The 24,365-nt window shown below is 36.5% G+C and overlaps 1 protein-coding gene across 4 annotated transcripts in view; it reads right to left on the minus strand.

The window, feature by feature from the left end:
- Window positions 1–24,365, minus strand: part of Col19a1 (collagen type XIX alpha 1 chain) — a 336,038-nt gene that overhangs the window by 39,916 nt on the left and 271,757 nt on the right. For all 4 annotated transcript variants that reach the window (XR_012449953.1, XM_074080460.1, XM_074080453.1 and 1 more), the window contains exons 30-40: window positions 22,485–22,589; window positions 22,349–22,402; window positions 22,070–22,123; window positions 17,480–17,533; window positions 16,044–16,097; window positions 12,849–12,893; window positions 10,763–10,813; window positions 10,634–10,678; window positions 10,216–10,242; window positions 6,769–6,822; window positions 1,802–1,846 (exon numbers count right to left, since the gene is read on the minus strand). Coding sequence is in view for 3 of the 4 variants with exons in the window: in XM_074080460.1 (XP_073936561.1) it covers window positions 1,802–1,846; window positions 6,769–6,822; window positions 10,216–10,242; window positions 10,634–10,678; window positions 10,763–10,813; window positions 12,849–12,893; window positions 16,044–16,097; window positions 17,480–17,533; window positions 22,070–22,123; window positions 22,349–22,402; window positions 22,485–22,589 (588 nt within the window). In the remaining variant the exon portion in view is untranslated. The remainder of the gene's footprint in view (window positions 1–1,801; window positions 1,847–6,768; window positions 6,823–10,215; window positions 10,243–10,633; window positions 10,679–10,762; window positions 10,814–12,848; window positions 12,894–16,043; window positions 16,098–17,479; window positions 17,534–22,069; window positions 22,124–22,348; window positions 22,403–22,484; window positions 22,590–24,365) is intronic.

Here is a 24,365-nt window from a genome sequence, read left to right on the forward strand (position 1 = left end):
TTAACATGGCTGGGAAACACAGGCAAAGTCAGGAAGTAAGTGGGGAACTGAAGCCTTAGGAACCCCAGTAGGTTTTGGGGGATATGAAAAGGGCCTTTTTATCACTTGCTGTTTAGAATTTCCCCCATCCCAATAGTTGCGCATGCTCACCTTTCTATTTCTGCAACCTCTTAACTTTTATTTTCTGAGCTGCAGTAAGTTCCAATGATTAAAATAATTACACAGTTTCATGCACAATTTTTACCCCTTCCTGTTTATGCAATTGTCAGTGAGCTTACTAATGAGGCATGAAAACTGCTTTTACAGTAAATAGATCTTAGATATCCAAACACATACAGGCTTGCCTATATTTCAGTCATGCCACATCCTTTGGAAACACTCTAGGAATTCCTCATTTAGACTGTCTGTTGAGACCACTGCACATGTTTTAATTACTTTCATTGACGTCCAATAATTTTTCTTTAAAGATAGACTTAATTTATGGTACTACCAAGAAGAGTTTTGTAGTCACGCCTAGGAGAATACAGTGGGAAATTAAGCATCACTGTATCACATGGAAGCCAAACCAAGGTGTCAATATAAGGGGAACAGGTTGTAAAGATGTTCTTAGGACAATTCAGAAACAGTCCCAAATATGTTCCTAGGAATGCTAGTGAGTACAGGAGGAGAGAGAATGCAATTGAATGTGTATCTACTTTCAAGAAGAATCCACCTTTTATTTAAAAAAATTCTGGAGAGCTTGCTAAAGAAAATATTTACATTTTCACTTTTATAATCATACAAATATTTATCTAGATCTGAACAAGTTAAATAAAGGATGGCATTCTCAGTAAAGGATATAGATTATAGATGGGGTTTCAACTTTTGTTATTTGACTCAGCAGTTAATTGGAATGATATAGAGTGGCTAATGCCTTCTCAAAGATGAAGGGAGTGGGAGATGGCAGTGGGTGATGGTTGGGGGCTAGGGGTGGTGGGGGGAGGTGCTAGGTGGCATCAGGTGTCAGCCGATGTACCGTAGGGTGATAGCAGGACCCTTTCTTATCTTCGTTCCTGTGATCCAAGCACATGACTTTCCTGAAATGTCATCCTAGACCTGCCCTGCAGGGGCACCTAGCAAGAGGATAAATGGCCTCTTATTCATAAAGTGTGACCACAAAATTTTAATTAGAACATCATGAATGAAGATCAGAGTCATCCTTAGGGCTCAAGAAAATGATTTCAACCTTTCCTGGAGCACTTCCTATTCATTTGAAAAGACCTTGATGAGATTAAAACATTTGACACCAGAGAGCAACAAAAATGATTGAGAGGATCTAAGGGCTAGTTTACAAGGCTCCATCAGCAGCAATAAAACTCAGCTAATAACCCAGGGCTAAGGGATAACTTGGGCAGATTGCAGCTTCCTATGAGGAACCTGAAGTACATCCTGGGGATGAGAACACTGCCTTTTAAAAACCAAGAAACCCTGAAATATGACAAGAATAGAGAAACAAAACAAAACAAGTTTTTGGAGCTGTGCATATACATTAATGTGCAGTCATAAGTAACCGGAATTTTCCTCCTCCCCCTTCAAAGTTCCTTGGGAAGTAAAAAAAAAAAAATAAGAAAAAAGTGAAAATAAAGAACACAGCATTCTTGAATTGATAGAGGGATAGGTGGCTTTAGCTTCTGAACTGGAAACTGATGCCTCTGGAGTTATGGTGTGTGCCCCATTCCTTCTTGATCATTGGCCACAGGTTTATTTATTGTGGAGATGGAAACATTTACCTGCAAAATAATGTGAGATAATAAGAACTCACCGCCATCCCGGCTACTCCTGGGGGACCTGCTGGGCCTCGATCTCCCTGTTGGGATTAAAATTAAAATGGCCACTTATAATGACATCTATAAAATGTTTATGTATATAGTTAATGCCCAAATAATAATTTGGATTTGGTAAAGCTTTTGTTTGAAACTGATAAATACTATCAATATTAGCTGGTATGAAGGTAGAGAGTACACAGGAAAATAATAAAGTAAGTACAAAATTGACCAGTTATAGCTTCTTTTTCTCCATAAAACCAAAGTAAATAATAGTCTTAATAAAAAAAACCATTCATGTTATTTTTGTGATCTATTTTTAATAGGATTTCATACATACAGATAAAATTAGTCAGTAATTTTATTCCATGCATAGTAAAAAACCATGGCTTGAAAGATTGAGCTGATTGAGACCGAGTGTCTTCTAAAAATTGTTTCTTATACTTGTCTCTTGGATATGGAGTTAGAATAAAAATATTTAGGACTAAAGATTTGTAGTTTTTCTCATTTGGCCAATCAGAAAAATGTCATTAACTGCTCTGAAAAATAGAGTGACTCAATTTCTTTTAAAAAGGCAATGTAGTATTTCAGATAAAGCTGACAATACTAAAAATACTAATGATTATATATGGGATAATAAAATGGCAATTTCATTAGAACCTACATTGAAAAAACCTTCATAACTTCAGTTAGGGATATAAAAGAAGACTTGATTAGATGAAAAAGATATGCTTTGTTCCTAAAGGATAAGACAATGTTATAAAGGTGTCATTGTTACCCAAACTAATTTATGAATTTATGAATTCTTTTATACATTTATGAATTATGAATTTATAAATTTATGAATTTAATGCAATTGTTACAAAATTGCATTTGATCAAAAGATATTAAAGGTCACTTGAGATAATTAAAGGATAAAAGAAAACAAGAATAACATATACTAGTCATACCAATATTTAAACATGTAATAAAGCTATAATAAATGAAATGAAGGAATACTGGCAGAATGTCAATACAATATAAATCTCAGAAATAAACCAGCATTTACAATAGGATTCTAGTAAAGAAAGAGATGTATTATTCAATAAATAGGCTAATAATTGAATAATTTGTTTGAAAAAAAGTTTGATTCCTTTCTTTATATCATATACCATGCAAATTCAACACAGATTTCTATAAACACAAACTAATATGAATTATAAATTGCTAGAAGAATGTTATCTTGGGTTGAAAATCAAAGTAAATATTTCATGTATAAAAGCAAAACAAGAAATCGAAAAGAAAAACTTTTAGATTTGACTACCTTAAATTTATATTTACAGTAAAATTAAAACATAAAATTGAAAGGCAAAGACCAGCTAGGATAACAACACCAGCATATAGATAGAGGCAGTATCTTCAACATATAAAGCATAGTCACTGTGGAAACTAACAGAAAAATATGGCATGGTCTTATGCATCTAAAAAACAAGGTTGTGTAGAAGTAGATAATGGAACAGTGGCTACCAGGGACCAAGGGGTGTAGAGATGAGGGAGGACTAGGGAGAGGCTGGTCAATGAATACAGAGTTACAACTAGATCGGAGGAATGAGTTCTGGCATTCTATTGTACATGAGGGTGACCAGGGTTAACCGTAACGTGCTATTCACTTCAAAATAGCTAGAAGAGTAGATTCTGAATGTCCTTACCACAAGGAAATGATACATGTTTGAAGTGATGACATGATAATCCCAATTTGTTCATCATACATCGTATGTATCATGGAAACATCATTTTGTACCCCTAAAAATGTACAGTTATTATGGATCAACTAAAAATTTAAAAAGAAAACTAGGCAAAGGATATAAATAGGTAACTCGCATCAGTTTCTCTCCTTTCCTATTAAATTACAGGATTTTCATCCTTGAATACTCTGGAAGTTTTCGTTCAGTAGAAAGATGTACATGCCTGATGAAGATTAATGTTAGGAGAACTTCCAACGTCCAGGGTCTCTCATTTCCTTCAACAACTCTCCTCTAATCTTCTCTAATGATTTTTGCCTCATGTTCCCATAGTTACAACCACAACCTTGTCAATAAAAATATCTGTACTCCCCCATACCCTCAATTCCATACGTTCCACCCTTGGACCACCATTTCCCATCATGACTCACTCCTTCAAATACCCTGAATTCCAAGAACTCTAACCCATTGATAGTACAAATATTTTAATGTCCCTTCCTCTGTGTGTGGCCTGTCTCTCTTTTTTGTCTAGTTTAAGTTTCATGGTCATCTGTTATAATCTTTTCCTTGTTGATAGTGTTAACTCTCTTGCTCTATTTTTGCTTTTAGCACTCACTTGTCCAAACTAGGATATGATTAAATCCAACTCCACTACTATTCTGTGCCTTTGCCTAAAAGTCTGTACGTGGCTGGAGAGACACATGCTTTTGATGACTGGCCTGACTTCAGTTCATGACCGTGAGCCTCAAGAGGGCCTTAGGTCAGCTATGCCATCGCACTCCTGTGGCTCCAGCGCTCGCTCTATCTTAGAAGTCCTTCTCCCTTCATCTCCAGCCACTTTTTTTTCTACCTCATTCTTACATAATGATCTTGCTTCTTCCACATTAGAAAACTCAAGCAATGAGAAAAGAGCTTGTAGCGAGCTGAGTGGCTCAATGGTACGGCACCTGTCTCACAAGCATGAAGCTCTGAGTTCAAACCCCAGTACTTCCAAAAAAAAAAAAAGTAAAAATAAAATAGCTTTCATAGAGTCCAGTATATCTTCCCACCTGCCCACCCATGCTCTCCTTTCACACCTGTTCCTAATATGTTGCTTAAAACCTTCCCTTCCTTCTTAACTATTTAAAAGACATTATTCCAGCAATATTCATTCCCCTACTTGTCTCCCCTATATCTTCATCACCATCCTCTCCCTTCCTACTGGATCATTCCTTTGGCAAACAAATATTCTGGTATTGCTATGGCCTTAAAAATCCATCTTATAAAATCTGACCTTACTTCCTCTAAGCATTCTCTGGCCCATTTCTTTACTTTCCTTTGCAGAGAAACACCTTGAGCTCATTTATATCACACTTACTGTCTCTATTTTAATCTCATTCTTTCTTTTTTTGTAGCCATGGAGTTTGAATTCAGGCCCTTGTGCTTGCTAGGCAAGCACTCTATAGGTGGCAGTGACCCACAGCCCCAGCCCTTCTCATTCTCTCTTAAATACATCAAAGTCCAAAAATTGCTTCTCCCTTCCTCATTCTTCCTTTTCTTTTTGATCTCTTAATGGAGGGCTTCAGGGTTCAATCCTTGATCCCCTTCTCATTTTAAAGTCTACTGTCATTCTCTCAGTGATTTTATTTAGTCTCCTGGCTTTGAGATAGCATTATATGCTTAGAAAAGCCAAATTTATATCTTTACTACTTCTTTTCCAAACTCCATACTTTTGTATTACACTGACTATTTGGTACCTCCACTTTGCTGCTTAATAGAAATTTCCAAATTTGGCCTCATGTTCAAGTTAAACTTCCCATCATCCTCACCTCTCCAAATATGCTCTGGTTATACTCTTTCTCATTTCAACTCACCTATGTTTCTCAGGCCACTAAGCCTACTGTCTTCCTTGATGCCTCTTTATTTGCTCCTACCCACATCCAATCAATCAGAAATCCCCGCTGGCTCTTTTTTCAAAATATATCTAGAATCCACCCAGTTCTCAGTACTTCCCCTGCTTCTGCTCTGATCTGAGTCAATATCAACTCCCATCTGGATTATTGGAATGGTTTGTGCTATAGCTTGAATCTTGAAAGTCCCCCAAAGGCTTAAGTGTGGCACCATTGGAAAGTACTGGGACCTTTAGTAGGTGGGGCCTAGTGGAAGGAAGTTAGGTCATGCAGGGTATGCCCTTGAAGGGGAGACTGGGACCCAAGCCCTTCTTGTCTCTCTCTGTTTCTCAGCCACTATATATCCCTGCCATCATGTATCTATTATCAGGCGACAAAGCAACAGGCTGACTGAGCATGGACTCAAACTATAGGCTCAAAGGCTTATGTGAGCAAAATAAACTTTTTCTCTATAGGCTGATTAGTTTGGGTATATGTTACAGTAATGGAAAGCTACAATAGACTTCTAATTGGCTTCTCTGCTTCTGCTGGTGCCCTCCAACTGCAGGCTTTGTCATTAGAAGCCACCAATGGCCCTGCATTTTACTCAGAGTAAAAGATAAATTTCTTACAATGGATGATGAGTTTCTTTATTAGTGCTTCTCAAACAACCTGTTTTGAAGCAGCAGTTTATTTACTTACTTATTTTCTGATACGTCTTGAACCAAGATAAATCTACTAATAACATCTTTGCGAGATAATTTTAGACAAATTACTGAGCAAGTTTTAGAGGCTTATTCTCAGTCTCTGTACCAATCCTTGCCACTGAATGTATCACAAAGTTTTTGCAGACCAGCACTGGCCACGCTTTGAGTAGCACAGCTCTCAAGATGACTCCAGTCTTACCTCTGACCCTACTTCTGTGACCTCATCTCCAATTCCCTGCCTCTCCCTCCCTCACGCCCCTGATTTCCTTGTATGTGACAGGAAGTCTTATTTCTCAAAGCCTTTACACTTGCTGTTTCCTTTTCCTGGAACATTTCTTTTTTCAAACTTGGCTGACTCTCTCATCTCCTTCAAGTTGTTTCCCAGACCCCATGAATCCCACCTCCCAAGCACTCCTGATCCCCTTTACCTGCTGTACTTTCTCTTTCTTTCCATAGCACTTACCAAGAACATTTATTTTATTGTTTTATTTATATTTACTTTCTTCACTTCTGTATCCCCTTGGATACACAACTGTTTCAACGGAATAGTTTTTCATCTGTTTTGTTTTCCTATGTTTCCCCAAACCTATAACAGTTCCTGGCACAATGCTAGGTACTCAATATACATTTTTTAATGTTGAATGAATACATTTCTAAACTCTGCACTTACCTTTACACCTGGAAATCCTTCAAGTCCTGGCAGCCCCATCGCACCAGGCTCTCCCTGTTAAATATGAACATAAAAAATGCAAGAACAATGATCAAAAGGGTTTTAAGCAATGCTTTCAAAGATTTTTTTTTTGCCTAATTCCTTCTCATATTGCCTACCTCTAACCTAAAACATTGACTTGCAATTTAGCAAGTAAATTGTATGCTCTATTTTCAAACAATGTATTACTGTGTTTGATACATGAAAACAGTTCAAGAATAAAAGCTATTCTTCAGAGAGGTAGGAGTATATTTTCTCAATATTTTCACTCTAAGAATAAAATCAGATGTATCTCTATAGTCACTAATAACCCCAATTTCAATAAAAATTAAAATGAAAGGCTGGAGTTTAATGAAATTTGCTTGCTAATTGGGAGGTACCCAGGGCTGGAAGATTACTAGAGAATAAGATTTAACTCTTTAGGGTGGATCTCAAAGCAGAGTTTATCATTTTTAAGTTGGTCCATAGCTGAACATGAATTGTAAATGCTTAAGAGGATGATCCTGGGAGCAGCATCTCCGACAGTTCCAAGTTGTTGCTCAACCCAATGGGTCATTAAAAGGGGATGGGCAAGCATTTTTCATTAAAAAATACTTTACGTGTCCGATAGTAAGTTCCTCATGGAGGAACATTTGAAAAACCTGTGGTAAAAGAAGCTGCTCCCTGAACAAATACCAAGAAAGAGGGAATGTGGGGAGCTGTTTGATACTTTCTTCTTGACAAATGACTGTTAATTGCAAGTATTTTCTCAGGATACTAGATGCTATAAACATAATCACACAGAAAAGCAAGCTTTCAAATTGTGTTCCATAAGTATAAATTTTTATACATGTAATTCTAGTCTGCTTCAAAAATATTACCAAAGTTCTAACTGCCATTATTTTTTATGTCTTTAGTATAGACTACTTACTAGTGAGCATATGACTTGGTACTTTATATGTTTCAGAAATCTTTTTAATTGCCCACTACTATGTAACCTGTCAGTCATAAAAAAATTAAAAGATGTTCAGATTCTATTCTCCTTAAGGCTTGGTAAGGAGACCCTGTGGTGTTAACAAGTGAAATACACACTTTGATTCTTTGTTTATATTCTCAACAGTACTTAGGATAGAAGAGGTGCTCAATCAAGCAAACTATTTGAGAGTAGCTAATAATTAAATATTTAATTAAAAATCACTTATATACTGAATACCAAACTAATAAAATGGTTTGCCTCAAAAGATAATAAATTCAATTAAGGGCAATTTTTCCCTATAAAGGTAACTGAGCAGATTGGAAATAGTGGTGCATAGTACTGTATGTATGGCTTGGGTCTTAAATGTCCCCCACAATTTCATATATTTAAGACTTGGCAGTAGCATCCAGAGGATGCTACTTTGGGAGTTAATTGGACCATGAGGGCCTTGACCTCATTAGTGAGTTAATTCATTATGGATTAGTACTTTAGCAGGGGCTGGAAGAGGGACTGAGTTATAAAAGCAAACTCTCTTTGCTTCTGGCCACCATGAGGTGAGTATTTTGTTGCATCAAGTGCTCCCTGACCTGATGTTCTGCCTCACTGTAGACCCCAACATAGTGACAGACCCCAACTGCTGATCATAGACTGAAACCTGTGTAACTGAGCCAAAATAAATCTCTCCTCAAGTTGTTTATCTCATGTGTTTTGTCACAGTGATGAAACTGACAAAGCTGTCCACCATGGGACTTGAAGGATATTGGAAGAGTATACTTCTCCCTGTCCACCTCACGATGGCTTTTCAATTTTCTACTCTGTGATCTGTAATTCTCCCGTTCTGGCTTCTTTGGCATGAGGTACAGTTTTCTTCAAATAAGACAAATGGTGGGGGATGATGGAGTTGCATGGTGGTGCAGAAATAGGATCCAGAAGAGTAATTTTACTTTTTCTCTAGGAGAAGTCTGAAGGTTTACACAGGATTTGATTTCATGGTTTTCTATTTCTGTTTTTGTGTTCATTCACTTAATTCACATCTCTAAAAGCAGGGAACACTCTTCAATTAGTTTTTATTTTTTCTCCTTTTTTGCAGCTAGAAATCTGAGGCATAGTCTCTTCAAATTCTACTCAAACATGTCCTCATTTTTGTTGCCAGCTGCTTTCTAGTACAAGTGAATGTCATTTACCTTTTTAGACTACTTAACTCTCACCTTGATGTGCAATTATTAATGTAAGAACTTGAAAGAATGCTCCAGAACAGTGAGTGAGAAGTCTAGGTGCACCTACATGACTCAGAGTAGCTGCTCTGTGTGGGTTTGAGTGGGAAAGACCAGGAAGAAATTTTGTCAACATGGTGAAAAAATTAGTATGTGAATGAATGATACAGTAGGTATAGCATGAAGAACAGTTACAAGGAAAGGATGGCGTAAGTAGCAAAACAAAGGAAACCTCTACACTACATAACTGGGGTTCAGAAGATAGTACTAAGAAGTTGAAATAATGCTTTAGGGGAAAAGCAAATTGTATTGTAATATGTACTTCCCAATAACAAAAAAGGCTCTGTAACACATCTCCTTTGGAAATATATTACATACCAAATTACACTTTTTATGATTTGTTCTTTTGCTTGTTTAATATTTGTCCATAGGGTCCTCTACCATAATAAAAGGACTTTACATTTTTTCACATGGTCAGTAGAAAGTGGGTTGAAAGTTTATTTTAGCTTTAGGTACATCTGCATTTCAAGTTTATGCACAAAGGTTAAAAGGATATACAGATGGAACATGAAGGATGGAACATATGCTTGAAAAGGACATGATGGGAAGAAACGCCAAGGATTCAAGGAAGTCTGATTGAATTTGGCAGAACGTCTGCAGTGAGACTTCATGGTTGAGAAAGATGCTGACAACAATTTTCATCCTTTTGTAGCTGAAGGACACGGGCTCCTTCCTGGCTGTGTTAACCTCTGGACACATTCCACCTAATGAGTGGGTTTCTGACAGTACATCTTCCTTACAGGATAATTGCCCAAGACATTCAAAGCAAATGAACAGTCCCTTCCTTCTTTTTTGTTGGTGATATGTCAGACATATTAAGGAATTTCTCTTCCATAAGTATTTCTCTTCCATGATCTACTTAAAATCGAATATATCATCAAAAGAACATCAAGAAAGTGTTCCATTTATCAAGCGCTTTGTATGTGCCTTCCTACATCACAGGATGGTTTTTAAAACACACCGGTGGAAGGAAACGAACCTCAAAGGCAGTGACAATGTAGGACTAACACGTCTTAAAAATAAAGAGCACACTGCCAGCATTTCTTCAGGTGCTGGCTTGTTCACTGACATGTTTGCTGATGAACACCAAAGAAAGCAGGCCATCTCTGCCTGATGCCTGTCTTTCAAATGTTAAAGACCTATTTTGTAAATGACACAAAAACATGGGAACATACATACCACTGGGCCAGGATCACCTTTTGGACCCTAGAAGAAAATATGGAAAAACATTTTTAAATAATGACTAAAGCAAAATTATAGAACATGAAGCATTTTTGTCCAGTTTGCTTATATGCATGTAGGAATAGTTGCAAGTTTTGCTTTTGCTACAGTTTGGATTTGAACAAAAAATTATGAAACATAATGTGATGTGATTCCCGTGAAAATGATTGTTTGGACATTGATTTAGTTCTTAGATTTACAATGAAAAGTGAAATATGCTAAATGGTAATTTCCATTATTTTAGCTGTGTACATTTTTTAAATCTTATGATTGTTTTTACTTAAAATTAGGTCATATTTGAAATGTGAACTTTTCCGTGAGCTGAGGAGTACCCCACCCCATCAAACTGTGCTTGTTGATAAATGGCTATACTTACAGGGGGACCAGGTGGTCCTGGGTAAGTGGGGACACTCACACCTCCCTTCAGAAAAAGAAAAAAAGATGAGAAGAATTTATAGCAACTTCTAAGTGGAAAGTGATTTTAAATAATTGCAAATGTAAATACCTGGATTTTATATAAACTGCTCATGCCATTTCCTTCATTGAATAGTACACCCTTAGGAAAGAAATGAGACGCAAAATTACTCTAATACTTAGCATTTCCATCTTTAATCATCGTATCGAATAGCATTATTCATACTCTATTATTTTAAAAAAGTTTTCCTGTTCTGCTTTTAAAGTGGGTTTAATATTATAAGTAAAATAATACCATGTTTCCACTCTTAAGTTCCTCAAACCAAATGTAGGGAAGGAAATGAAAGAGTGGGAGCTTCACCTGCAGTACATGGATGCTTTCAGTTGGGGGTTTGAATAATGTTCAGGTTTGACAGATGAGATATCAATGCATTCAGAGGAAAATAGTATTTGCTCATTAAAATTCAGTTTCTGAATTGCCAGTTTATACTAACTGTTCATTGTCTGCCTGCAGGCAACACTGTGGTAGTGCTGATGGAGATGTGAATAGAGAGCAATGTGGCCACTGGAAAGTAGTGTTTTTCCACAGCCTCTTCATACCAAATAGAAAATTAAGGTAAGTGGGAAGATGACTTTATTCATAGTCCTGTGTGGATGTTTCTACCAAAAGCATGTTTAGAACAATGAGGACCGCTGATTTCCTAAAAAAAACCCCAGACACATGAATAGAAAGTCCACGAGTAATCGATACTTCAGAAGGAATTCATTCTACAGTTTTAAAAAAGCATACATTTTAGCATTTAAGAAAAAACTGTATACGAATATTTTAGTTTGGAAAATGTTAAAAAAGATAAATGATCCTCAGAATGAAAAGTCAAATTGCATTTTCCTTTACATAGTTTTTCACATTTCAGTTGCAAAATTGAAGAAGCCACTACTTCATTGTTCTGGGATAATGGTGGGAGTGGTGCTTGGTGAATACTGTTTGCATGCGTCTTCAAAACAATAGCAATGAAAGAAAATGCTCTATCCACTTATTCTATTATTTCTCCATTCATTTGGCAATTACTTAAAATGTGCTATATTTTAGTATTCTAAGTCCTGAATAGACAGAAGGATACTTCTGTCAGAAGAAGTTTTCCAGAGAAACTTGAATTATTTTGGAGAATAAAGAGGAAAAAGGAACATTTCTTAAGCCTGTTATAAAGTCATATGCCCTTTCATGAGTTCGTGGTGATTTGCTATTCTTCCTCTGGGTAGGGGAGCATATTTTAGAATTTGAACCACAAGTACTTTCTGCCTTGGTTGCTTGTCAGGACAGGAGGTAACAGATAAAGAACAGGTTTAGGTAAACAGTGCTGATCTTGTCATTTGTGTGCAAAGTGTGCAAGTGCATACAGACTAGTGACATATGCCTGCTGCTTTCCGAAAGCTACAGTTGGATACTGCCCTTTCTCTAGTAAGCTTGACTTTTTAAATTCCTGAGCAATTTCAGCTCTGCTGCATTTTGAGCCTGGACCCACATGAGGGCACACTTGCCACAGAGAGCAGCAACTCTCTTCTCCACAGCCTCCCTGACAGAGTGCATCTATCTCAATCACCAGCATGAAAACTTCGATGGCTCTTGTACATTTTGTTCACTAGGTGCTGTAGAAACTGAGTTTCCTTGCATCTCACACATCATGGATGGGAATGAACACGTATAACATAATACCTTTTTTTTTTTTAACTAACTTTCATTGCTAGAAAGGATCTCTTAAAAAACCCTTTATGTGAAAGCACTTCCTGCCTGAAAGACAGGAAGAGTCAGAGTACACACTCAAGAATCCCAAGTCCATGCTAGAAGGCTCAGGTACACAAATCTGAGCAGTGTGGACTGGGGCTGAGCCAGAGTGGGAACAAATTAGGTCTCCCCAATGCTGCAATGATGGTTATTTATATCTGTATGTATTGATCTCTCTCTCTAATATATCTTATATATATATATATAATCTACATGTATATTACACATATCATATACATTTATATCTATAAAATGTACTTTGTATAAAAATAGACATTATATATATTTATCTCAGAAGACATCTTTGAGACTATCTAAATGTGATCTGACAGCTGAGTAATAGAAATCATAAATAAACACATGGATGTTAAGTTTGAAACCTGAAACAACTCACAGGTGGTCCGGGTGGTCCAGGTTTCCCAGGTTGTCCCTCGCTGCCCTGAAAGGATACATAGGCCAAAAGAATGAAGGGCTGAGACCTTTCTACCAGAGGTTCATGAACCAGATTGTGCTTGCCAGAGAGCCATCTTCTGAAGTCAAAATGGCCCACTGTTTTGTGTCAGTCTTTCAGAGTCTTAATCTGCTTGGCTTTCCCCTTAACCCAGAAAAGTATGTTTCTGTAGCCCAGGAAAGGTGAATGCCTTTCCTGACACCATCCAGATTCTCATTATGTGAGCTCTAGAGGACAAAGCTTATTTTAAATGTGCCTAGACAAGCCAGGTGATTCTGTCCTGGCCTTTCTCCTCCTGTGCACGCATGAGGGTACAGGGCAGAGGTCATCTGAGCAGGTGGTGGGCTCTGGGAATGTGGCTATCTGGATCAGGCCTCACTTTTAGCTTCACCTCCTCCACTTTTATCTTTTGGGAACCAGGGGCAATATCCACATAATTTGACCAAAGTATAAAGTCACAACCCATGTTGTGTATGCAGGAAAAACTTCTTCCATTTCCTAGGTTAACAGCAGACTTTTTAACCAAGTTAGACATATCCTGCTGAACAGAAGTGACTATAGTTTAACACTGTCCAAGGGAACTGGTTTAAACAATTTAAATAGCTATAGATTTCTACTTTAGGAGAAGCAAACTGAAAATGGAGTGTTTTAAAAAATGAATTCAAGTTGAAACCTGAAAATTTTATTTGACTTTTAATTTTACAAGTCATGGAATCATAATTCCACATCTGGAATTATGGACTGGAATACTTACCAGTCCATAATTAAGCAGATTGTAGTCCTTTGGGTCTTTTACCAGTTGGTCCTATAACTATGCATTGCTTTTAGAATAATAGCCTTATAAAATCTTTTAAGTCACTCTCTTTCAGAGGCAATGGCAAGAAATGGCTGATTAAAAAAGGAATCTGGGGGAGTGAAATAGAAGAATTTCGAGGGTTGTCAATCATTTTCAAAATTTAATTAAGGTTTTCATTTCAGTACTCACCCATTTTCTAGTAACAAAAGAAAGCACCATAGTAAAAAATAAACTGTAAAGATTTTCATGCAATGATTCTGCCTGAGGGTGTGTGACAAGAAAACAAGGATGCTGTATCTTTCCCCAAACTGCTTTGATGGCTGCTGTCTCCCTAAGACATGTCCTATTCTGCTGACTGCCGGCACTGTCCTTCAGAGAATTATGTCATAGTTCTCATGAGTCAACAAACAAGATGTGCCCATTGAAAAGACTTCTTTTTGCCCATGGCACATGAAAAGTCATATTTTCATTGTCACTTGTGCTCCCAAGCTCATCACAGTGTGGAATTCCTATTAGCTTCAAAGGCAAGTCTATGACTGAAACATTTCCATGGACCAGAGAGGAAAAAGGCTGGTGGAGTCAGGCAAGCTCCTTGTGCTATTACCAGAAAAAATGTGTTGAGACTCTCTAGAATAAGCACATTCTTTGTTCCCTTTATATTCTGTTGGGATTTTTTTTTTTTTTTTTTTTTTTTGGTTCTTGATGCCACCACGCACCATTTTGTTTAGGGAACTTGTATCTTGACAAGTGGGTGGAAGATACTTTAAGTGGCTCATGTGGACCGTGGGTTCTTCTTTCCCTAATCTGAATAGGTATGAGTATTTCACTTGCTTTCTGGCTTTGCCTGAGCTAACATTGTAGGGCCAATTTAGATACTACGTTTATTGTTTATTTAAAAAAAATTTTATTATTCATTTATTCACATGTGCATACATTGTTTGGGTCATTTCTCCCCCCTGCCCCCTCTCCCCCATTTTCTCTCCTCCCCCCCACTTCCAGGCAGAAACTGTTCTGCCCTTATTTCTAATTTTGTTGAAGAGAAGACATAAGCATAATAAGGAAGGCAAAGCATTTTTGCTAGTTGAGTTAAGGATGGCTATACAGAGAGATTCCTAGCATTGCTTCCATGTACAAATGCGTTACAACCCATGTTGATTCATCTCTAACTGATCTTTACATTGGTTCCTGATCCCCTTCTCATGTTGACCTCTGTCTCTTTAAGGTTTCTGTATTAGCTCCTCTGGAGTGGGGACATCAAACACTTTCATGTTTTGGGTTTTCTACCTATTCCTATATCTCCCATATGTGCTCTCCCCTTGTCATGTGATCCAAGTCCAAACACAGTGCTGCATTTGCCCTAGATCTAAAGTCCACATGTGTGGGAGAACATAGATCCTACATTTAGATACTGCCTGATATTCCTCTGTTGTTAGTCCTCTCTTCTGACTATAGCAGCAACACTTTGTCCAAATATTGGTCTCCCAAGGAAACATGTTCCTTAGTGACCTATGACCTTCCAGGAACAGAACTTCCTAATTGTCTCAGCAAGACCTTTGGTTATTTTTCCTTGCCCTGATAGCCAGCAAGGTGTCTGGAGCCATGACACTTGATATGGTCTAAATGTTTGTGTTCTGCCCCAAAATTCATAAGATGAATCCTAACTTATACAGTGATGTATGGGAGGTGATTAGGTCGCAAGGATGGAACCTTCATGATTAGTGCCCTTATAAAAGAGCTTGGCTGTGCCTGAACTATGCGAGGACATAGCCAGGAGGTGTCACCTATGAACAAGACACCACATCATCCAGCATCTTGATTTGGATTTTTCAGTTTCTGGAACTGTGAGAAATAGATGTTTACCAGCCACCTAGTTTATAGTACTCTGTTATGGAAGCCTGATCAGTGCTTGTGGTTAGAACTCCCTCATACAAACCACCTTACTGGCATGTCCTTAGGAGGCTTTCCCCCTTATCCTTCCATATAGATGGATGCCCAGGTCTTTGAATCCAACTGGAGCTTTTGCTATATGGCACCAATGTTCTATTCATCCTTTCCCCTAGGAACATATCTCTTGTATTCAGACCAATTTTAGACCTACATCCTTCCAAGCCACTTCCTGAAGCCAGGTGTGGTGGTACACACCAGTAATCCCAGCACTTGGGAGGCTCTCAAATTCAAGGCCATTCTGGACCCTGACTCAAAAAAAAAAAAAAAAAGTCACTTACTGATATCACTTCTACTTTCAGACTTTTCCTGATTTTATGAATCTCTCAGTAAATGGTCTCGCCCTGCCCCTAACCCAAACCCCAATTGGAATGGCAACTGAGGCTTTTTCTTCATACCTTGTCACCTTTTGCTCCAGCAGGACCAGGATGTCCAGTTCTTCCCACTAAACCCTGTAAAAAAGAAAACTAAGTTTGTTTAAAAAAACAACTAAATATCCAAAGGGTATTGGAATTTGATTGCTAAAACTTACACATTTTGAAGGTCATTTGATCCTAATTAAATCAGTTTTATAAGCTTATATTGCTTGGTGCTAATACAGCAGCTGTATCCTGCTGATAAGCCCTTGGAAGGGTAAAATTTGTATTTGTGGTTGCTTTTTCACCTTGGCCAACTACATTTAATGACCTTAATTGGAACCTTTTGATACATTTAAGAATCTAGCCTTGCTACTTAAGTGGCAATTTACATAACATTATGCCTTTCTAAATGAGGTATAATTTTGGTTGTGATCAACATTTTAAATATCCTAAGACACAGCAGACTTAACAATGTGAACATTGAGTTTTGTGATCTGTATTTTCCAAGGGAAAATAAAATTCAATTTTAATTCTTCTTTGAGAATACAGTTAGTTATAATTTTCATAGTTCTTTTCACAACTCTTTTCTGTAACTTTTCATTTTACTGTACAGTATTAAGCCAGGTTTTCTCTACATACTGTGGTGAAAATGTACATGATAAAATTTTAATTATAGTAAATCCACAGTTCTAAACATTAAGAAATATGATTACATTCCTACTTGTGTGGAAAAGATTTTATCTGTTCAGGAATTTTAAGAAAGGAAGAGAGAGAGAAGTTGAGACATGACTTTGGTGGCTAGATTTAGCAAATAAAATACACTATCTGAAACAAACTTATACTAAACACTTCTTTATTTATCTGAAATTCAAGTGTAAACATGTGTCCTATCTTTTATTTGGCAACTGAACTCTAGAATTGCACTCTGAATAAAAGATTGGGTTTGGCAGGTAGGAAAAGAAAAGAGATTCTGCTTTAAAAATAATAGGATAACCAAAAACACAAAGGCCATGATGGTGTGATTTCAGGGCAACAAAAGCCATGAATAAAACAGTTTTAAGTTCATATATAGGAATAAAACTAAATTAAATCTGATAATGCCCCATTTTTCCTCTAAAAAATTAAAATCTTGGCTTGTATTTCCCTCTGAGAATCTCTTCAATATTAATACCAAAAAAAAAAAAAAAAAAACCCTAAAAAGAGAACACTCTTTCATGTCTAATTTCTATTTCAAGTGGAGTAACTTAATCACAAACTGCTCTTTGGCCCAATTCTGAGGACAAGTCTCCAGGATGCTAACCAGCTTTAAGTAATACTAAGTGAAAATCCAAAGCTTTGCTTGAGGTGACCTTTCTAGGCAATAGCTGGACAATTAACATAGAAGTGCAGAGAAGAAAAGGCAGTGAGGATTATTAATTCACTGTGTACCATTCTAGCATATGAGTTGTGAGTAGAATAGTTTAGCAAATACTTACAGGAGGCCCAGCTGGGCCTTGAGCACCTGGAATACCTGGAATTCCTTGAAGACCCTAGAAAAGATAGTTCCTACCATAAAATCTGTTATGGAGAACAGATATTTGTTTTAGTTCATCAAATATTTTTATTATTGAAAAATCAAACATATTTTAGCTAATTAAGAAACAGGACGCATGTTACATATAAATATCCACTTTCAAAGAGTAAGAATGATGAGCTGAAATGCTATGATGTGGAATCCGTAACAAACATAACCTAAACTATTTGGTGAGTTATAGAGCATTTCTGATCTTACAGAGCCACCCCACTACCAGTACCATCACTGAGAATCCCATACTGCCAAAGCATGGAAATACAAATTTCAGGAAAATCGGTGATTACATTCATTCAGCTTTAGTGTATACAATCCACATATAGCTGGTCAGTTCATTATAAGAAGAATTTTGGTTCATTGGTGAATTTGAATTTGGAATCCTTTTATGGCTTACATGTAAAAATGAATGGATTTTCCCTCCCTCCCATCCTTGAGTTTGTAGAATGATGCTAATTACACTGGAGTGGATTTAAAATGATACAGTTACAAATATCCAGCAAGAATTTGAAAGGTAATTTATGTAACTAATTTTGTTCCTTCACCAAGTGTACAAAAACCAGAATATTAGTTAAAAAATTACACAAAATCCAAAATATGAAACATTTTGCAATGATTAAAATCATGGTTCTGAATACTATTGTATAGCATGGAAAAGTAAAAGTCATAAATATTTCATAACATAGTCCAAATGTTTAAAGAATTATGTATGTATTTCCCAAAATATGAGAGTGATAGTGATTTTTATTATTTTATTGTGGCAAATAGATAAATGTTTTGTCTGGAAACTTCAGCATCAGGCATGTTTCAGAATTTTTGATTTTCAGATTTTTCTTAAAAAGGCAACGATGCAACATTCCGAGTATTATGAAACTCCCAGGAATGCCTGCTGCAGCATTTTCTAATAATTCCTATAGCACAAATATTCCTATAGCAAAACATCACTGTATCAGAATACAGTGAAAAAACATACCAGAGCCATGTGAGTTCAGGTTAGAATTTGATGCCAAATGAATTTGCAATAAACTTGGCAATTTTTGCTATGGTTTTCAGGGTTTTAGGATCACGGATGAGGGACTGTGGCCTGTAATGTTATTATTACCAGCAGTCCTCCCTGGGCAATAGGAACAGAGATAAAATTTATTCTTTTGGTATTTTTGTGTATTTCCCAAATTTTCTTTAACAGATTTGATCACCTCAATAAGCAGAAAAAAATTGAATATTCTTTAGTGAGTTCAGATAAGCATATAAGACATCAAGTTCTAGAATGAAGGGGGGGGTGTAGGTCAGTGGTAGAGCAAGTGCCTAGCACTCCCAAGGTTGAGATTCTACCCCTAGCAGTGTCAAAAGAACAATAACAAAAAAAATTTGTAGATTGTATGATTCAACTCTTTCAATATTTAATTTCCTTTATTGAGCAAACTATTCTTTTTAAATCACCAAAAACATTTTTGTTATAATAGAATTCTTTTTCTCCTTACTGTGATAAAATATGAATTTCTGTACACATTGTAAATATTAGATGAAGTGATCGTGATGAATTATCACATACTTATTCAGGAGAGTTCTATAGATCTGTAAGCTGGATCAAGGCTCTTTGCATGGATGGGATCAAGGGCCAAGCTCAGCTGGTCTGCTCATCCAGTGCCAAAGAAGATCACATGTTACTTCAGGTTTATTCATGCAATAAGTTATAAGGAAATCCAGAAAGATTCTCCTTGAACATGCTGGAATTCCTCATGTAATAAATCTTGAACAAAATCTTGTGTATGCTTGTGTTAAATAATGTAGACATATTCTTTATTCAAGATTGTATCGATTATATATACCACTCTCATTGGCGTGTGTGTGTGTGTGTGTGTGTGTGTGTGCGCACATGCACATGTGGACTATACACACCTATGCAATGGACTGGTTCTTTTTATTTCCCCATCATTAACTTTATGAGTTTATAATTTTGTAAGTGGAAAGGAAAAATTTTCCATTGGACATGGTATTTCTCAATGACTGGCAATTATATATGTTATATCATAAATTTTATTTTGAAATACATTTTCATAGAATTCCTTCTATATACACACATATAAGATATGCATATAAATATGTATTCTTTTTTTCTTCTTTTAGTCTAAACTCTGAGTCAGTCCAGAGATGCTGAGTGAGTTTTTAGGTAGTCTAATTTATAAGCATGGGACTCATTAACCTTTGATGACCACATTAAACTTTAAAATAAACCTCAGTCCATAAATAAAAAAAAAATCATTCTCAACAGTCTTTCTCTGAACAAGCTGAAATTTTGCAATAAGGGTAAAAGTTACTGTAGATGAATAAAGGGCAGTAAGATAATTTTAGAAGACAAGCTGGTCATTAAAGAAGACAAATACATATTAAAGGGAAGTCAATTTAACATGTAGTGCCAAACTAAAATACAAATTAGAATTCATTGCATATATATTCAGGGATTATTAGAGTCAAGTTCTTTCCTGCTTTGATATTTTGATTTTGCCAGTACTAGCTAAGAATATTTATTTTTCTATTGTCATAATTTATGGCTGACAATATTTTTCATATCTTGTTTATCAATTATTATCCTGGAATATTGTAGGAAGACCTGCATTGCAAGCAAGATTATCTCTGAATAGGAGAGGTGGATCTGTGTTCTATTAGCATCTTACAAATTACTGCCTTGAGTTGTATAGCAACATGTGAAAAAATATGGATGCTACTTTTCTAAGAGCAACAACTAAACAAGCAACTCATCTACATCTTGAAATAGATTAAATTGAAGATACTAAAATCAGAAGTCCTCAAGGTGCCGGACTGCCTCTGTATCTTTTCTGCTAAATAAAAACTAGACATTTGAGGTGTGTAAGATGAGAGATGATGTACCTATGTTAAAATGATGCGGTCTGTCAGCCAGTTGCAAATGCATATGTACTTGGTCAAAGTTTTATTTGCTTAAATTCACAAGCTGCGATTTCAGGTAGTATCTGAGTCCACATATATGATGAGATTATGTTTGCTACTACTGATCTGAGGGACAAAAGTTATACTACGCTCTTCCTCTAAAAAGGTCCAAGTAAGTCAATGTGATTCCAGGCTTGTTCATATTACTTGAAGAACTAGGGAAAAGAACCTCCTGAACTTGCTGGGACTCTCCACACAGTGAGTTCTGTGCAAAATTTTGTGTATTCCGTGTCAGAGAATCCATAGGGTGCACCCAAGAAAGAGCATACTACAATAATGGAGGAATATTAACAACGTATTTCAGTTCACCAAGAGAGCAAGCTACCTTGCAGAATCCATAAAAATTATCTTCTAGTGAATTTAACTTAGAGTTACTTATAAAAAACCTGAATTCCAATTATTTCCTGATCTTTTGGTTATTACCTTCTCAATTGCCTCTAAAGCTATCTCTTGAATCTAGGCAGTTAAAGGCTGTTGGACTATTAAAATCCATTATTGTGCTTGTACTTCAGTGAAACCTTCTGTGGTACTTGAGAAAGGAAAAGCTCATTAACTCTTACTTATTTTGAGAGCAAAATGTTGCTAATGTTTTATTTATAGATGAAAACAAATGTTATATTTCTCATTCTTTAATTTTTATCTTGGAAAAATACCCAAGCCAAACTTTAAAGGTTCCTAGAACACAATTAATATTAATTATAAACAATAATACATGATGATAATTTATAATGTGAAATATAACTCTAACTAGAAAAGTTAATCTACTTTTTACCTTCATAATTTTCTGCACTAACATCAAGGTTAAAATATGCCAGATGGCTTACTTACTTTCATTAAGAACTATTAGTATCAAAACTGTTTAAACTAACAACAATTCATCCTTCTAATTGGTTTTTCTAAGAGTTAATGTGACTTTATGCAGGACAAGAATGATATCCTGAGCATCACTGTGGCTTAGAGTCAGAAAACTACAATCATTATCTCAAAAGCAATTGGCCTTGGATCCTTAGTCCAGGGGTGAGTCATTGGTCTGAGCTAGTCCCGTCAGGTCCTTTTCTCCCAAGACTTTGGGAGATGAGCAGAGATACAGACAAGTGAAGGTTGTTAAAGCTGAATCAGGTTGCTGCAGTATTCCAGGGAAGCTCTGTTGAGTTTTGGAGTTGCCTGGAATCCTATGCTCATTGGTCAAATATCCCTTCAATTCTCTTAGTTACCCTGGGATTTCGTTTGGTGAATTTACTCTACTCTTTCTCCTTCCCCTTACTTTTATTGTGAGAAAGCTAGAGTTGTCACCATAACTGATATGTTAACTTCATACCTTCTTATTTTCCTTGTCTCCAAATCTGGACCACTGGTGAGGAAAATGATGGTTTAATTATATAAAATATGATAACATTAAAAGAGATCTACCTAGTGTTTATTTTTATTGGTTTAAGCACTAAATATGAGTTACAGAAAAACTAATGTTTTTCGTCTGTTGAAAAAGTATAGAAAATCAAAAGCAGGACTCCTTCAGAACAGAATCTCTTACCTCGTCGCCTTTCTCCCCAGGTACTCCAGGGTAGCCCTGCTCTCCTTTGCTTCCCTAAAAAGACAGCGAGTTCAATATGCACTCAGTCATTTTGTTATTTTTTCAAACAATAAAAACAGTCTTTTATCAGACCACTTGGGGTATGTAATTTGGACAGGGTTAGGGAACAAATCAAGGGCAAACTTCCCAAATGGCTTTTATCCCCAAATAATTTTTTTTTAATATTCTATTTTAAAATGGGGTTTTCTTTTATTCACACAAAATTGAGGACTTTCTTACCTTGGGTCCCTCTCTGCCTGGGATTCCTGGAGGCCCCCGCGGCCCTATATCACCCTAGGGGATAGATGAGTGACAGAACTGAGAGAAGGCACTCTGTGTTCTGTAGGACCCATAAACATGCAGTCAGCCTCCTTACCTTCCTGACTACAGAATCAAACTTTCCAGGCTCACCAGCGCCTCCTTCATCCCCTTTGTTGCTTTTTAGCCCAGGGACATTGGCTTGGCAGTTGCCACAGAAGTTCTAATGAGTACAAAAAAGTAAGGTTACTGAGAGATTCATAAGAGCAGTTATGAAAGTGAGGTTTAATCAATTTGAAGTTCAATTTGAACCTTCACCAGAGATGAGTGTAGAAATTAAACATATTTCTCCAACTTGAAAATATTACTTTTTGAGGCAAAACTTTTTTGCAAATCTTTGTTTTGAACTTTTATTGAAAAACCTATGATATTTAAAAGGAAGATTCCAAATAAATAAGGGAAAACCCCATAGCTCAAGAACACAGACCAACTTTCAAAATGAGAGGTAGTATTAAACTCTGGAATAAGCAGCAAGTTTACCAAGCTCATAAAACCAACAGCATAACTCAGTAAAAGTCAAAGAAAGACAAAAACTGGGGGGAAAAATATATCCCCTTTGGAGCAAAGTTAGTTGAGAAGCCTCCACAGAGTTCACTAATACTTATTTGTCATTGGAGGCACTCATGTGAAGAAGAACAGGTACCTGAGTGACTTAAACTTGGGCCCAATGTCTAATACAAGAAGAGATAGGAAATCTATGTGGAATTACCTTTCCATTGCCTTCTCTGTTACCTTCAGCTTCTCTCAAAAGGCTTGGATGTGAGTGTCTGAGCTCATAAGATATACATAAATCTTATCACATAGCTATGGAAAAAAAATCTGTGAAAAGCCCTTACAAAGGTTTCTTTTTAAATAAGTTGTGGGAATAAGAATATGACTAGGAAAGGCATAGAGTAAGGACCACTGAGTGGGGAAGACAGCTTAACAGTCAACAGAAGGTTAGATAATATAAGTTTCTATTTATTCATCTTTTCCAATAATGGGAAGTATCTTTAAACATTAAAAGGGAACTGAAACTTGCCATGGATGAGAAGTTGGCGAGAAAACTCCAGGGTATTCACAGCCAATATTTTTGACCCAAAGAATATCAGCATTATTCTGATTCCCAAAAACATGTTTCTTAGGAGATGAATGTTTCATGAGATTGAGAAGGTTCTGAGGCAAATTGTCTCAATAATGCTGGATTAAACAGTTATCTTCATGATGATCTTTTCTTAGAGTTTGAATGTGTAAAAGAGAGCCAGACTTATGGGCAGTGTTTCCCAATTTTACCACCTGTATATTTCACGTGGCTATGTATTGGTAGGAGAGTTAAAAAAACACATATGTAATTACAGAACCACCGACCACCTCTGAAACACTACCAAGAAGGAGGAATGCTTGAGGGCTTAAGAGAACAAAAAAGGTCTCCAAACTTCAAAAAGTATAAGAAAGATGAATTATGTCTTTACACATGGAAGCAGGGTGTTATCAATTGGAGCAAAACCATGGCATATTGATTTGCAGGAACATTTTAGAATGAATGTTCAATTGATTGTTTTAGTAAGATATTAAAAAATGGAAATCATGAGCTAGGAATGGTGGTGCATACCTATAATGCCAGCACTGTGTGTGTGGAGGGGGTGGCGGCAGGAGGGTCACAAATTCAAGTTTAAGGTCAACCTGGGCCACATATGAACACCCTATCTCAATCAGACAAACAAAAATGGCAATCATGAATCAATAGAATATTCTACGAATCATTTAGCAATGATCTGATTTTCTTTAGGTAAGGTTTATTAGAATGGTAAATTAGGAGAAACTAGGTTTAATAAAAGTTCTTGAAAAGGTAACTTAAGATTTTCTTGAGGAAAGGATAAAAACACATCAACCATTAGCCAATGCACAATCTCATTCAAAAAGGAATTAATGCACAGATTAATCTAGAAGAAGGACTATG

The sequence above is a fragment of the Castor canadensis genome, chromosome 1, assembly GCF_047511655.1.
Source record: "Castor canadensis chromosome 1, mCasCan1.hap1v2, whole genome shotgun sequence".
Taxonomy (NCBI): Eukaryota; Metazoa; Chordata; class Mammalia; order Rodentia; family Castoridae; genus Castor; species Castor canadensis.